This window comes from Podarcis raffonei, chromosome 3 (genome assembly GCF_027172205.1).
Source record: "Podarcis raffonei isolate rPodRaf1 chromosome 3, rPodRaf1.pri, whole genome shotgun sequence".
Taxonomy (NCBI): domain Eukaryota; kingdom Metazoa; phylum Chordata; class Lepidosauria; order Squamata; family Lacertidae; genus Podarcis; species Podarcis raffonei.
Genome location: NC_070604.1, coordinates 116,495,587 through 116,510,375, shown reverse-complemented (window position 1 = coordinate 116,510,375; position 14,789 = coordinate 116,495,587). Strand labels below are relative to the sequence as shown.

Here is a 14,789-nt window from a genome sequence, read left to right as displayed (position 1 = left end):
ATTATATTAAATATTAAATATTATTTCTCTCAAAATGGCGGAGGCGCCCTTCCCTTCACTTTCCCACTCTTTTTTCTAACCTCCTGGCTAGAGCTGGCTTGTATCTCCCCTCCTCCGAATCTGAGCTAGAACTTAACCCTTGCCTTTCCTGTGAACAGCCAGTCCCTCCCTGTTGTTCCTCTTGCTCTCTTCTATTAGATTCACTGCTCTCCTTCCCCCCTTGACGAATGCTTTCTCCCTCTGAGAAACTGGAAGCTTCTAACTCTTCCCTGACATAAATCTTGTGGAATCCCAGTATTTTTCCCCCTGTATGCAACATTTGAGGAGTTAATGGATCTTATCAGTGGATCGTATGCCAAGTTGTGCAGAAACATCCACGTGGGGTGAAATCTCATTGATCTCAGTGGAGCTATTTATGGCAGCAATCCAAAGTGAAGCAGGCCAAAGTGTGTGTAGTTGATGACACCACTGGCATTTACACGACTGCCAGATTATAATTTTGAGTTCCATTCTTCTTAGATGCTTCCTTTGAACACCAATATTCGACTTGCATACTCCAATGGAAAAGACGATGAGCAGAATTTCATCCAGAATCTCAGTTTGTTTCTCTGTACCTTTCTGAAAGAGCATGGTCAACTTATAGAAAAACGTTTAAATCTAAGGGAGACATTAATGGAAGTAAGTTTTCCCAGTTTGCTTGCTTCTTATTTGTATGTGTTGTTGTTTTGGTGTCCTTTGTATCTCATCGTCTTTACTGAAAAGTAAGTTGGGTCAAGAACTGAGTAAAGCATGATGGCAGACTTAACTTGGATCAGTGGACAGGGTAAATTTGTGTCTCAAATGTGAGCTCCTTTGCCAGCTGCACGGTTGGCTTGGTCCCAGTATTTGTGTTTGGGCTGTGCAGTTCTCAAAGGGAGTTTCTCCAGCATTTCTAGTCTGGTAATCGTTTACCTTGTGAAATAGTAAGAGCTCTTTCTCCTGCTGTCAGTACTTAGTGCTGACACAATGCCAGTTCCCTTTTGTATTCATTCTAAGGATGTGCACTTGTGTTTTTTGGGGCTGAGAACTTAGTCAAAAGCATTTTTGAGATGCTCCACCAAAAACTGATCAGATGTTAAAGTTACCAGTTTTTATATATGCTTAGCCCTTTCATATGTCAATTAAATAATCACCATAAATTTACTTTAGGCCCTTCATTACATGCTGCTGGTATCTGAAGTTGAAGAAACTGAAATCTTTAAGATTTGTCTGGAGTACTGGAATCACCTGGCTGCTGAACTATATAGAGAGAGCCCATTTTCAACATCTGCTTCGCCATTACTTTCGGGGACTCAGCATTTTGATGTTCCTCCCCGGAGACAACTTTATCTTCCTGTTCTGTCTAAGGTAATAGTAATCTTCCAACTTGCTTATAATCTGTCATAGTTGGGCTTAATCATTCTTCTGAATGTCTGGTGGCTTGATTTATTCAGAAGTAGTTCCAAAATTATTTCATAGGAGTTTACTGCTTCAGCTCGTAAAGTTTGGGCTTATTTCTCTGAACTATAATAATAATTATCATAACAATAATAATAATTTATTATTTATACCCCGTCCATCCAGCTGGGTTTCCCCTAGTATTGTGAAAAATATTAGGTGGGTTTTCATGGTTCATGGCGCTTAAAATAAAAACAATATCAATCCTTTATAAAGTCACAAGGTAGGAAGCCTTCTTGCTGCAGTCAGATGACATTAATTGGAATGTGTGCCTGCCTCATGGTGAGTGCACCTGCTGCTTGTTAAAAAAATAAGTGTAAAGATATTTAGCAATATTCTGGTACGAAAAAACTTATTTGTGTGTGTTTCTCTGTCCCCCCCCCCAAAAAAAAATATAGGTGCGGTTGTTGATGGTTAGCCGCATGGCAAAACCAGAGGAAGTGCTTGTTGTAGAAAATGACCAGGGGGAAGTTGTCCGAGAATTCATGAAAGACACAGATTCTATCAATTTGTACAAAAACATGAGAGAAACACTAGGTAAGTTAAATAATAGTTGCCTGCAACTCCATGATCATCCCAGGGCCATAAATGTGTCTTGTGGCTCTTTGTAAACGATTTAATGCAGATTTGTTCTACATGCTTCTGTCAACTATGATTTTAATTTCAGGTACTGCCTGAAGTCCTTATTAGATAAAGTCTTTATGATATTAGCTCTGTCTTGGTGGTCATCCTGTGCTTGGAAAATTAGGTCACAAATGCCTACAGAAGCCTAGGAGACCAACTAGGGCCTATATTGCTTTTACAAAAATCTAGCTAATGCATGCTTAATATGCCTTACTTGGCAGAGAGCCCCATAACCTTAGGGGAACTGCAGGGCACCCTTTAGTTACCCTAACTATATATAATAACATGGCTGTACAGTGGTACCTTGGGTTACAGACGCTTCAGGTTACAGACTGCGCTAACCCAGAAATAGTACCTCGGGTTAAGAACTTTGCTTCAGGATGAGAACAGAAATCGCGCTGCGGCGGCACAGCTGCAGCAGAAGGCCCCATTAGCTAAAGTGGTACCTCAGGTTAAGAACGGACCTCCGGAACAAATTAAGTTCTTAACCAAAGGTACCACTGTATAGTGAAATATAATTATGTGAACACTTACTTTAAACCTATACCCACTTATAGTATTGAATAATGTATAGTATTGTGATGTTTGGATGAACTGTGTGTGTGATTAATTAAATAAACAAGCGCTACAGCACTTTTATCTTTAAATATTAACTGTATTTCTTAAGCATAGATGTTACTCTGAAACCCTGAAAATATGTAATGCTCATTTTCATATATGACCAATTTTTCTTTTTCTAGTTTACCTTACCCATTTGGATTACGCAGATACTGAGCGAATAATGACAGAGAAACTTCACAATCAAGTAAATGGTACCGAATGGTCATGGAAAAATCTAAACACTCTATGTTGGGCCATAGGCTCAATCAGTGGGGCAATGCATGAAGAAGATGAGAAGAGGTTTCTTGTAACAGTAATAAAGGTATTTATTAAGTTTCTACACTGCTCTTCATCTGAGGATCACAGGGCAGTTTACAATATGAAAACACAAAAATATGTAATATAGGAACAAACAAAAACACGACCCAGCCACCCCCATCCCCAATTTAAAAGGCCATCAATTAATTAGTCAAAGGCCTGGGAGAAAGAGAATGTTTTTGCCTGGCACCTATATGTAACAAATGTGCCATGTGAGCCTCACCGGGGAAAGTATTCTACAAATGGGTAGCTACTGCAAAAAAAGACCCATTCTCATATTAACACCCTCTGGGCCTCTTGTGGAGGAGGCACAAAGAGAAGGGCTTGAAATGATTATCTCAGTGTCCGGGTTGGTTCATATGTAGAGAGGTGGTCCTTGAGGTACTGCGGTCTTGAGCCATTTTGGGCTTTATAGGTCAAAACCGGCAGTTTGAATTGGCACCAGAAACTACTTGGCAGCCTGTGCTTTCGGGCCAGGATTGGTGTAATGTGCTCAAATATGGCCGCTGAATTCTGCAGCAGTTGAAGTTTCTAAACCATATTCAGAGTCAGCACCATGTATAGCATATAGCTGGATAGAGAAATGTTAGTAGCTCTTGGGGGAAGCAAATCAGATTTTCCAGAAAGAGGTGCAATATAGTCTGTTTTAAAAAGCAGTATCTGAACAAAAGTTCTAGGGAAAGCTAATCTTACCAGTGGCCAGAGTTAACTCCAGGGAAGGCGGCATTTCATAAAGGTAACACGCAGCTTCTGTTGCTGATGCAGCCTCAACACTTGGGGTCAACACTTAAATGTAGACATGCTAGTGGCAGTTCAAATAAAATAACTGAAGTTATTTTAAGACTTGCACAACACCTTTTGATGGAAGATCCTCAAGGCAACTTGCAATAGATTGTAATAATGCAAAAGAACCCCATCAAAACACACACACACCCCAGTAGCCCTTAGTGGGGGCCAGAGTGTGCCTCCCTTCTATTTGAGAAAAGGAGGAAGCCTCTACGGTAATGCAGGCATTTATTAAAAAGAAAAATGAGGACTTTGTAGAGGTTCTATAAAATATTCTGGATGCTGCAAACTGAATAGAAAAAAATGCTTTCAAATTTAACTTCTAACAGTGCAACTCCATAATTCATTCATTCTTTCTTTCTTTCTTTCTTTCTTTCTTTCTTTTTGTAGGACCTTCTGGGACTTTGCGAGCAAAAGCGAGGGAAGGATAATAAAGCTATTATTGCATCCAATATAATGTATATAGTAGGGCAATATCCAAGGTTTCTGAGAGCCCACTGGAAATTTCTGAAGACTGTTGTTAACAAGCTGTTTGAATTTATGCATGGTAATTTATCTGGAATTCTCACTTTGTTTTCACAGTAACAAATATTTCTTGCAATCTAAATTTTGAAATAGTTAACTGCTTTTGGCCCTAGACTACCTTAACATTATAGGACTTTGAGAAGCAGGAATGTGTTCATTTGACTCAAGATTCTGAGTAGCATCTCTATTCCAATTTCATTTCTTTAAGCCCCAATAAAAGACACCAAAATATTACTTACCGTATTTTTCGCCCTATAGGACGCACTTTTTCCCCTCCAAAAATGAAGGGGAAATCTGTGTGCGTCCTATGGGGCGAATACAGGCTTTCGCTGAAGCTTGGAGAGCGAGAGGGGTCAGTGCGCACCGACCCCTCTCGCTCTCCACGCTTCAGGAAGCTATCAGCAAGCCTGGGGAGCCTGCGGGAGTTCCCTCAGGGCTCCCCGCGCTGCGGATAGCAGCCTGCCGCCCGGTGCACAAGGCACCCTGAAGCAGAGCACCCCTCGTGCTGGGCAGACATCCACAGCATGGGGAGCCCTGCGGGAGTTCCCGCAGGGCTCCCCGCGCTGCGGATAGCAGCCTGCCGCCCGGCGCGCAGGGTGCACTGAAGCAGAGCGCCCCGCGCTTCGGGGAGACATCGGCCAGCCCCACAAGCTCGGGGGACAGCGGGGAGGAAAATAAAGGGGGGAAAATTCCTTTATTCCCCCCCCCAAAAAAAACTAGGTGCGTCCTATTTAGAAAAAAGAAATAGGCCAATTTTTGCAAGATTTCTCTGGAAAGATGAAACCTGAGAAACAGCAGCACGTTGTATACAGTAACTTTTTGTATCCACAACTTTTCTCTTGCTCTGATATAGAAACCCACGATGGTGTCCAAGACATGGCTTGCGATACTTTTATAAAAATAGCGCAGAAATGCCGCAGACACTTTGTTCAAGTGCAGGTGGGAGAGGTCATGCCATTCATTGATGAGATCCTGAACAACATTAATACAATCATTTGTGACCTTCAACCACAACAGGTATGTCACTCAACTTTATAAAAACAGGAATATAGAGCCTTGGGCCTGAGGGTGGACACATCTGTTGCTCTGTCAATTTTGCCTCTGCCCACTGATAATGTAGCCCCTATAAGGTTTTGACCTATAAGGAAGTGCAGCCTTTGAGCTGATAGTTTCTCCACCCCTGACTTAAAATGAAAGATGTATGGAGAAAGCTTGGAATGAATTCTGTGTCAGTGTTTTGCATATGAAGGAGCTCTTGCACTCACAGAAGAGCACTTTTGGACTTAAAACAGTGGTTTTGGAGCTTTGGGACACATGTGCATGGTACAAAGCAGTGGCAAGCTGCGAATTGCTGGTTTGCTGTTAAGTTCTCCTCTGCCCAAAATAGTCCTATAGCATTCACATCTAGATAGCTATATAAATGCCAATTTTTCTGCATAGTAAAGTAGGTGGTCTTTGTTCCATAGTGGGAAATCTGACTCCTTGGTGCACTGTTAGCCTAAGTTCATGTGTGCTCTAAATTTATTTGTTAATCTTTTAAGTTGTGTTTTTAGGTTGTCCTAAAAAGGCCCTACTTATTTTTGAGCAATAATAATTCACATGTTTTAGAAGAATATGCAGCTTCACCGTTGAACAGATAATTTAAATAGAATCATAGAGTTGGAAGAGACCACAAGGGCCATCAAGTCCAACCCCCTGCCAAGCAGGAAACACCATCAGAGCACTCCTGACATATGGTTGTCAAGCCTCTGCTTAAAGACCTCCAAAGAAGGAGACTCCACCACACTCTTTGGCAGCAAATTCCACTGTCGAACAGCTCTTACTGTCAGGAAGTTCTTCCTAATGTTTAAATGCACCTGTTTTAAATACCAGTCTGAAATGCATGTATAGGCCTACCATATTTTAGCATATTCAGCTATATGTTTTGGTACATTTGATACCTCAACTAGGTGCATACTTTCTACGAAGCAGTTGGATACATGATTGGAGCACAGACTGACCAGACAGTACAAGAGCATTTGATAGAGAAATACATGTTACTTCCTAATCAAGTATGGGACAGCATAATTCAACAGGCCACAAAAGTAAGTATATTCTCTATTGGGTTTCCTTTATTTTGAACATACGGAGACACTTGCATATGTGAGCGTGTCATGTGAGCCACAACAAAATGGCTGCCATGAAGGCTTGACCAGCCACAAAATGGCTGCCATGGCAGTGGTCACCCAAATCAGTGATGCTTCAAAAAATTTACTCCCAATTTTCAAAGGTTTTATTGCCCCGAGTTGTGTAAAGTTACACAAACTACTTCATTCCATGTATGGGTCTAAAACACATTAAGTTTGCTTTCAGTTTTACCGTTGGGCCTCGTGTAACTTGCAGTTTCTGCTTTGCCATAGCAAAATTGTGGCAACTTTCATAGAGCATAGTGGACAATAGGGGTATATATATTTTTTTCCAGTTCACAGAAGGCTGATGAAGCATGTCATTACTAGCTTTATGCATATCATTTGGAACCATCCTTTGGTGGGCAGTGCTGAAATGAGATTGACCTGCCTTCCAAGACTCTGTGGTGGAATTCTATGGAGATGTGGTGCGAAATATAGGAACATTTCTGTGTGTGAGAGAGGCATCGGCTAATTTGGCTAAAGGCAGCCGCCTTAAGCACTGCCCCGCCCCAAACTTACAAGCTGCTACCACCCGCCTAGTCAGCAAAATGCAGGCTAGTAAAGAAAAACTTGAGCAGGTTACAAATGCAGCTGATAGAATAACCACCCTGGGATCTACTAGTATAGGGTGGTATCCAAATGTAATTAATGAATTAATAGAAAAAGCATGGCTTCATCAGCCTGCCATTTCTGCGCTGGGAATGGAGGAAGGAATTCTGTCTCTCTGTCCCCCCCCCCAAACCAGCAGACTATTTTCATGCTGGCCAGGGAGGAGGAAGAGAATTAATTTATTACTATTACTATTGTTACATTTCATTTTAACATAGTGTTCCAGGTGACATGCAACACAGCTAAAAATGATAGAATAAAATACCGAATCAAGTAGCAGGAAATATATATATATATATACACACATGGTTTACTTCTGTTCCACAGAACGTTGATATCCTAAAGGACTCTGAAACTGTTAAGCAATTGGGGAGCATTCTGAAAACAAATGTGCGGGCGTGTAAAGCTGTTGGGCATCCCTTTGTGATTCAGCTGGGCAGAATCTACTTGGATATGCTGAATGTGTACAAGTGCCTCAGTGAAAACATTTCTGCAGCTATTCAGGCAAACGGTGAGTATTACTGGCTTTAACATAAGTATTTGGAGTATGCAGAGGCTTCGCGGGCTACCCCAAAAGCCAGAACTTCTAGCTTCTGCCTTAGCAGGGCAGCGGGTAGCCTTCATCCTGCTGTCCTGCGGAGGCTTCGCGCGACTATCCCTGTCTTTTGCGGGAGGTGGGGGGAAAGCCAGGAGGCTTGCATTCGCTGAAGCCAGGAGGGCAAGAGGAATCGGTGCGCACCAATCCCGCTTGCTCTCCTGGCTTCAGGGATAGCCCCGCAAAGCCTCCTGAGCGAAGAGGGAGGAGCGCTCCCTCCTCGCTCAGGAGGCTTTGCGTTGCTTTCTTATTTCTTGGTTTTCCTCCCCTAAAAACTAGGTGCATCTTATGGTCCGGTGCATCTAATAGAGCGAAAAATGGTAAAAGACACGGATGAAGTGATGGAACGGTGTATGTTGTTTGAAAAGCCAAGGGTGGTTAGTACAAGATTAAATTTAATGAATGGATGGGATAGGGGAACCCTTGCATGGTGTGGTCACAGAACTTACTACAACACATCAAATTGCCTATATAAGAATCAACATGGTTCACGAGGAAGCATTGCAATACAAAAGCAAGTGTTAAAGGCAGGACGTTTTTTTTGAAAGTGATGCTCCTTTTTCAGCTTGCTGGCTTTGATTGTTAAGATGGGGAGTTTCTTTAATGGTCATACAAACTTCCATGAAGGGTTGGTGCATATGCAACTTTACCAATTCCTTAACCATTGCTAAGACAAACTTTTAACTTGCTACTAGTCTTTCTTTCTTTCTTTCTTTCTTTCTTTCTTTCTTTCTTTCTTTCTTTCTTGTTTCTGTGTTTGAAAATAGATTAACCATGGTTAAAGTCAGTGTTGAGGAAAGCCTTCACAGGATGGACTGGGAAGGGAGATGGGATTTGTACCAAGGATGGTATATGCTGTCCAGTAGCCCCTATAATAAAAGGGTCAGAACTTTTACTCTGAGGTAGAATTGTAGAGTTGGAAGGAACCCTGAGGGTCATGTAGTCCAACCCCCCCCCCCCCCCCCCCCGCGCGCGCAATGCAAGAATCTCAACTAAATAATACATGGTCCAGCCTCTGCTTAAGACATTTGTTTCTATAAAGTTTTTGGAGCTTATATGAAGTTCTTGTGATCTTAATACTGGATTTTGAAATTGTTCTGTTGGAAAATTGCTGTTTAAAGTTCAAATTGATTTTTACAAGGTTTTGACAGCTGCTTGCTTTGCCTTGGATTTTATCCGCCATATTTCGTTGTTTTATTGGTTTTAGATGGAGGGGGGGGTAAAAATATTTTTGGATTGTTTTACAAAGTATGTATTCCTGGGTTGTAACTGACCTCAAACTCTTCCAGGAGAAATGGTTACGAAGCAACCTCTGATCAGAAGTATGAGAACAGTAAAAAGGGAAACTTTAAAACTAATTTCTGGCTGGGTGAGCAGATCCAATGATCCTCAGATGGTAAGTGGACTTCTCAAGTGTCAGCAACCTCAATGAACGGCAAATGCACACTCAAACGTATAGTAGGCCTTGTGTTACAGTACAACTGTTTCTCTCTCTTTAGGTAGCTGAAAACTTTGTTCCGCCTTTGCTGGATGCAGTTCTTATTGATTACCAGAGGAATGTTCCAGCTGCCAGAGAGCCTGAAGTGCTTAGTACAATGGCTATCATAGTAAACAAGCTGGGAGGACACATTACTGCTGAAATACCTCAGATATTTGATGCTGTCTTTGAATGCACGTTAAATATGATCAATAAGGTAATTCACAAAGTCCTGCCACAAGCAGGAATGCCTCAAGTTTCTTCACTGCTGTGAACCACATTCAGTTGTCTCTATTTGAAATTGTAGTGTTCCTTGTAAATGTATATGTGAAGCATTTATAGGCTGCTGCTCATGAAGAAGCTTGCCATGTAGTGGCTGTTAGAGCTATTCTTCTTGGAGGTGGAAATAAAATCTAAGAAGGAACCTTATAAAAAACTTACTGGTTGCCTTTCCGTAAAAAGTAAAGGCAAAATACTTAAGCCTGACACATATGTAGGGTACCTATCTGTGAAAATCTTGCCTGAATAAGCATACCAGAACTTCAAACTGAGCCAAAAATGTTCTGACAGTTCTCCATTCATTTCATGGCTTATTGAATTCTCGCTGTATTCAGTCATTCACTGGAAGCAACTTTAAGGAAACGATTGTTTTAACCATTGTTAAAAAGTGTAGATTAAACTAGGCTAGAGCATAGTTTAAAGATTTGGTCTGCCTCAGGTACACACTAGTGCTGAAAACCTGTAAATCAAACCATGATTTGAATTGTTTTGAAACTTCTTTCAAAATTAGGTTTGGGCTTTTGAACAACTGTGGCGGCTGTTGTGCAGCAGCTGCCCTGGATTATTTTACTTTGGGGTGCTTTTTAAAGTAATGTGAAGTTCTAAAAATTTGTTTTGGCTAGACTATATTGTGTAACTTGTGTTATTTTTTTCTGTTTTCTCCTTCCTCTGCCATTAGGACTTTGAAGAATATCCTGAACACAGAACAAACTTTTTCTTGCTACTACAAGCAGTAAACTCACATTGCTTCCCAGCATTCCTGGCCATCCCACCTGCACAGTTCAAACTAGTACTGGATTCTATCATTTGGGCTTTCAAGCACACAATGAGAAATGTTGCAGATACAGGTGACTTATCCTAATTTTCTGAACTCTTATGCTTGAGCAAGTCAGCTAATTGTGCTGAACTATCCTCCTCTGCCTAGAACATGTGGGCATGTAGATTCTTACCCAGGCACCCCCAAACTCTGCCCTCCAGATATTTTGGGACTACAATTCCCATCATCCCTGACCACTGGTCCTGTTAGCTAGGGATGATGGGAGTTGTAGTCCCAAAACATCTGGAGGGCCAAGTTTGGGGGTGTCTGTTCTTACCTATTTCTGAAAAGAGGCTGTTCTATATACCCGCCTAACAGATTTGAAACTTGATTTAAGCTTCCCTCAAGAATTTATGGGAGTTCTATTGAGTTCAGGTTTGGTGGAGTGGACACTCCAAATGTGTCCATTCATTTTAAATGTGGTAGTAATGAGCCTGATTATTTAATTTAAATAGTGGAATTCCCAGACTAATAACTTACTTGCTTCTGTGTAGCTCATATACTTGACGTACTTCACTTGGTTTCTAGAATGCATAACTTCTACAGGCACTAAAATTTTGAATAGCTTCATGTACTTTCTTCTAGGCCTTCAGATCCTTTATACACTTTTACAAAATGTTGCACAAGAAGAAGCTGCTGCCCAGAGTTTTTACCAGACTTATTTCTGTGACATTCTTCAGCACATTTTCTCTGTTGTAACAGACACGTCTCACACTGCTGGTAAGTAATTGTGGAGTGGGATGGAAGACCTGTACGGCTTGAGCTATGATGAGTTCAGTTGCAGTATACATTCTAATCTAAATATTACTCTCCTTTGTGTGCTTTCACCAGGTTTGACGATGCATGCATCAATTCTTGCATACATGTTCAACTTAGTAGAAGAAGGAAAAATAAGTACTCCTCTAAACCCTGGAAATCCAGTGAGCAACCAAATGTTTATTCAGGAGTATGTTGCTAATCTCCTTAAATCTGCATTTCCTCATCTTCAAGAGTAAGTGTGTTTAGAATTAAAAGGTTAAATAGAACTTGAGTGCAACTACTAGTGGTCTTAATTGCTCTTCTCTGTGTGTCTCTTTTTTTATTACTTCAGTGCACAGGTTAAACTGTTTGTAACAGGACTCTTCAGTTTAAATCAGGATATTCCTGCTTTCAAGGAACACCTTAGGGACTTCCTGGTACAGATAAAGGTATGTCTGGAATTTCCTTTCTTACTCTGAATGCATATGGGACTTCAACTAGTTTCTGTCATGCTCCATTGATTGGTATGCCAAGTCAGTTGCTAGATGATTTTACAAAACAAAAGCTCTCTATTTGCTATATTGATGCTGTGAATTTTGTCATATTGTTAAAGGTAGCCAACTTCTAAAGTACTAGGGTAACTTTAGTTTCTAATTCCAACCTGCAGGGAGACTAATGCCCATACACCTAGTATGATATTGCCCTGTGATTATTGTGTGCTTTACTTTACTTACTCTTCAGTTAAAGAAAAGAACACGTAATTTAGCTTTAAGGAGTAGTCTTAAGCAAAACGACAAGTACTTGCCTTAAAAAGCTTCCGGTTTAATTTTTTGACACGGTAGAAGGGCAAAAACGGGGGAGGAATAAATGTAAAACTTAGCCCTTTACTGAAACAAAACTAAAGGGTTCAGTCAAAGGTTTCATGGAAGAGGTAGGCTTTGACAACATGTAATAAAAGAGAGGGAGCACTATATAGACTTGGATGGAAGTATGTTGCTTTCACGTATGAAGGACAAGCAAGGGAGAGTAGTTGGAATCACTTAAGGGAGCAGGAGACTTGAGGGTGATTGAGTTGGAGGACCAAAAATATAAGGGCAGAACTATCAGGTTATGAAAGGGGGATATGCACTAATTGTGGCATTTGCTTTCTAACATGTGAAGTCACTGTTCTGTTTCAAACATGCAGATGCCAATAAGGGCACTCTTGAATGTGGTTTTTAAACAAATTATTGCATAAAATTATCTCTCTCATTCATATATATATTTCCATCCAACTTCTGCAACTTTGCATTGTGACTGCCTTCTGCCTTTCTAGCTTTGAATGATCTTTGCCGGATGTTTGGATTATAATGGATTTTCTCCCACTTTATTCCCACAGGAATTTGCAGGTGAAGACACGTCTGACTTATTCCTGGAAGAAAGAGAGACAGCTCTTCGACAGGCTCAGGAGGAGAAACACAAACTTCAGATGTCTGTCCCTGGCATCCTTAATCCACATGAAATTCCTGAGGAAATGTGTGATTAAAAAATAACCAGTTGCACTGTTTTCTTTCTGTACAGCTGCTTTGTTGTAAAAGAAAACAGGACTTGGATATTTGTTGACCAAAATGATGCCAATTTGTAAATTTAAGATGTCACCTAGTGGCCCTTTTTTCTTATGTGTTTTTGTATAAGAAATTTTCTGTGAAATATCCTTCCATTGTTTAAGCTTTTTTGTTTTGGTCATCTTTATTTAGATTTGCATGAAGTTGGAAATTAAGGCATTTTAAAAATAAAAAAACAACACTTCATGCCCATTTTGTGGCTAAGGGTAAAAGAGGCAAAACATATAACTTGTAAAGTCTATTGCAAAATTATACATTTTCCAGTTAGAACACAGATTTTTTTTTCCAATTAGGGAACACTTTCTTACTAGCCTGTCCTGCAGTCTAGAAGAAAAGGGTAAATGAGTATAGTCCATCAGATTAATTGTTAGGTATAGGATGGTGAGTGCTGCATCAGACATGAGCAGCTTTTGGGCTGAGTGGCAAGGCTAGGCTTACTGGTATTTGCAAGTTGTATGGCAAGTTTGCAGCAAGATCATGTGCATATCATCCCATTGTAAAGCAACTTGGAGAAAAAAAAGAGTATGGGAACACAGTACAGTTAGTTATTTTTACACAGTTCTTTTGTTTTTGTGTGTGTGCTGTCGCTTTGTCGACAACAGCTTTTTGTTTTCCTCAATGAGGAGTGTTGCTCATTTGTGAGCCTTCATTAACTCGAAGTGAAATGGTTAAAATATTTATCCTGTTAGACTAGGCTGCATCTTTTTAACAAGCTCATTAAAGAAGAATTCTGGCTTTTGAGATGACTTCTACTAATTACATTGTTTACCATGCTGTAGTGCTTTAAGAACACTACTTAAAAAGCAAAATAAACTTGGTTTACATTTATTTTCCTTTCCTTGGCTTTATTCTTTTATTGGATTAAACGCTCTGATCACCTTAAAATTCAAGTAGAATTTAGAGTAGCAGAAGAATCCCGTTACAGACCCTGCAAGACCTGGCAGGGACTCCCATAATGGCCGTGGGACCTTCCTCTGCAGGAAAGTGGCTCTGCAAATTGGTTCTTTAAACGTAGGTTTTCAACACATCTCCCGAAATGGCCTGCCCAGCATTGTCTTTTTTCCCCTTTAACCCGAGTTTTTGTGGCTCTTCTCAAGCAGTGTATAATATGACCAAAAACAAAAAAATTAACATTTGGCAGTATCAATGTTACTTTTGCTTAACATTTCTCCAGAATTTCTCTTCTGTATATCAAATGCCAACTTTGTCTTGGTTTTCCTGGGACGGGTGGCTTCCATGTTGCCTACAGTCCTGAGACTGTCTCACTACTTTTTTTAAAATGCAACATTCATGTGCCGTTGTTAAAGAAAATGAGGGTAGATGATTAGTGTTAATCTTTTTATATAAAATTTGAATATCAAAATAAAGTTGTATTGTGCCTTTATTATCCATTCAGAATTTTTAGCTGGAAATTCTTCATTTTAGTACCTATCAAAGCAAAATAACACTTAAATCAAATTCAAGTGCTTTTAATGCTTGGTATAAAATACCAAAACTAGATTGAGGTTCCAAAGTGCTAAGTCGACTTCCGTTTCCAACAAAAACTTTTTGCGCAGCATACTACTTGAAATCAGTCTGCGTCATATGCCTAAGATGGCAGGCGTGGACACAGTGGAGGACAAAATAAATTAATATGAGAAGCAAATAATGAATGTTGTAGGAAGTGTGAGTAATGGAGAATCTGCATAAACACTGGGCATTGTATACATTATGGCAAACATATAGTAGAAGCACATTTTTGTGACCCAAAAATGTCACAAAACAGGGTCACGGAACAGGGTGTTTGCAGACTTTTTCAATGGTATTTCAAATATATGCATTTTCACTTAAACGTGTGGTTCGCCTGTACTTAGTCTTAGAAGGCTGATGCCAGCAGTTCAAGGTCTCACCACAAGGGGCAGTGACAGATTCCAGCAGTTCCTGACAGAAGTCCACCTTGACAACCTTTCCAGGCTGGTTAGTGATACGAACCAATTCCCGCCCCAGAAAAAGAAAACAATTTAAAAGGCTATAGATAGTTTAATAAGTCAAAGGCCTGGTTATAGAGGAATATTTTCATCTGGCTCCTAAATATATGTAGCAAAGGGACCAGGTAAGCCGGCTCTGGGGAGAGCATTCCACAAACGGGGAGCCACTACAGAAAAGGCCCCATTCTCATGCTACCGCCCTACAG

General features: G+C 40.4%; 1 protein-coding gene across 3 annotated transcripts in view; it reads left to right on the top strand.

The window, feature by feature from the left end:
* The window catches only part of XPO1 (exportin 1), a 40,060-nt gene extending 26,616 nt beyond the window's left edge, over window positions 1-13,444 (top strand). For all 3 annotated transcript variants that reach the window (XM_053383717.1, XM_053383719.1, XM_053383718.1), the window contains 15 exons: window positions 520-678; window positions 1,189-1,386; window positions 1,875-2,013; window positions 2,841-3,022; window positions 4,195-4,351; window positions 5,183-5,346; window positions 6,279-6,413; window positions 7,434-7,617; window positions 8,991-9,097; window positions 9,201-9,395; window positions 10,137-10,305; window positions 10,860-10,994; window positions 11,106-11,265; window positions 11,365-11,461; window positions 12,391-13,444. In XM_053383717.1, coding sequence (XP_053239692.1) covers window positions 520-678; window positions 1,189-1,386; window positions 1,875-2,013; window positions 2,841-3,022; window positions 4,195-4,351; window positions 5,183-5,346; window positions 6,279-6,413; window positions 7,434-7,617; window positions 8,991-9,097; window positions 9,201-9,395; window positions 10,137-10,305; window positions 10,860-10,994; window positions 11,106-11,265; window positions 11,365-11,461; window positions 12,391-12,537 — 2,328 coding nt within the window. In that variant the 3' untranslated portion in view covers window positions 12,538-13,444. The remainder of the gene's footprint in view (window positions 1-519; window positions 679-1,188; window positions 1,387-1,874; window positions 2,014-2,840; window positions 3,023-4,194; window positions 4,352-5,182; window positions 5,347-6,278; window positions 6,414-7,433; window positions 7,618-8,990; window positions 9,098-9,200; window positions 9,396-10,136; window positions 10,306-10,859; window positions 10,995-11,105; window positions 11,266-11,364; window positions 11,462-12,390) is intronic.
* Window positions 13,445-14,789: the final 1,345 nt, after the last annotated feature.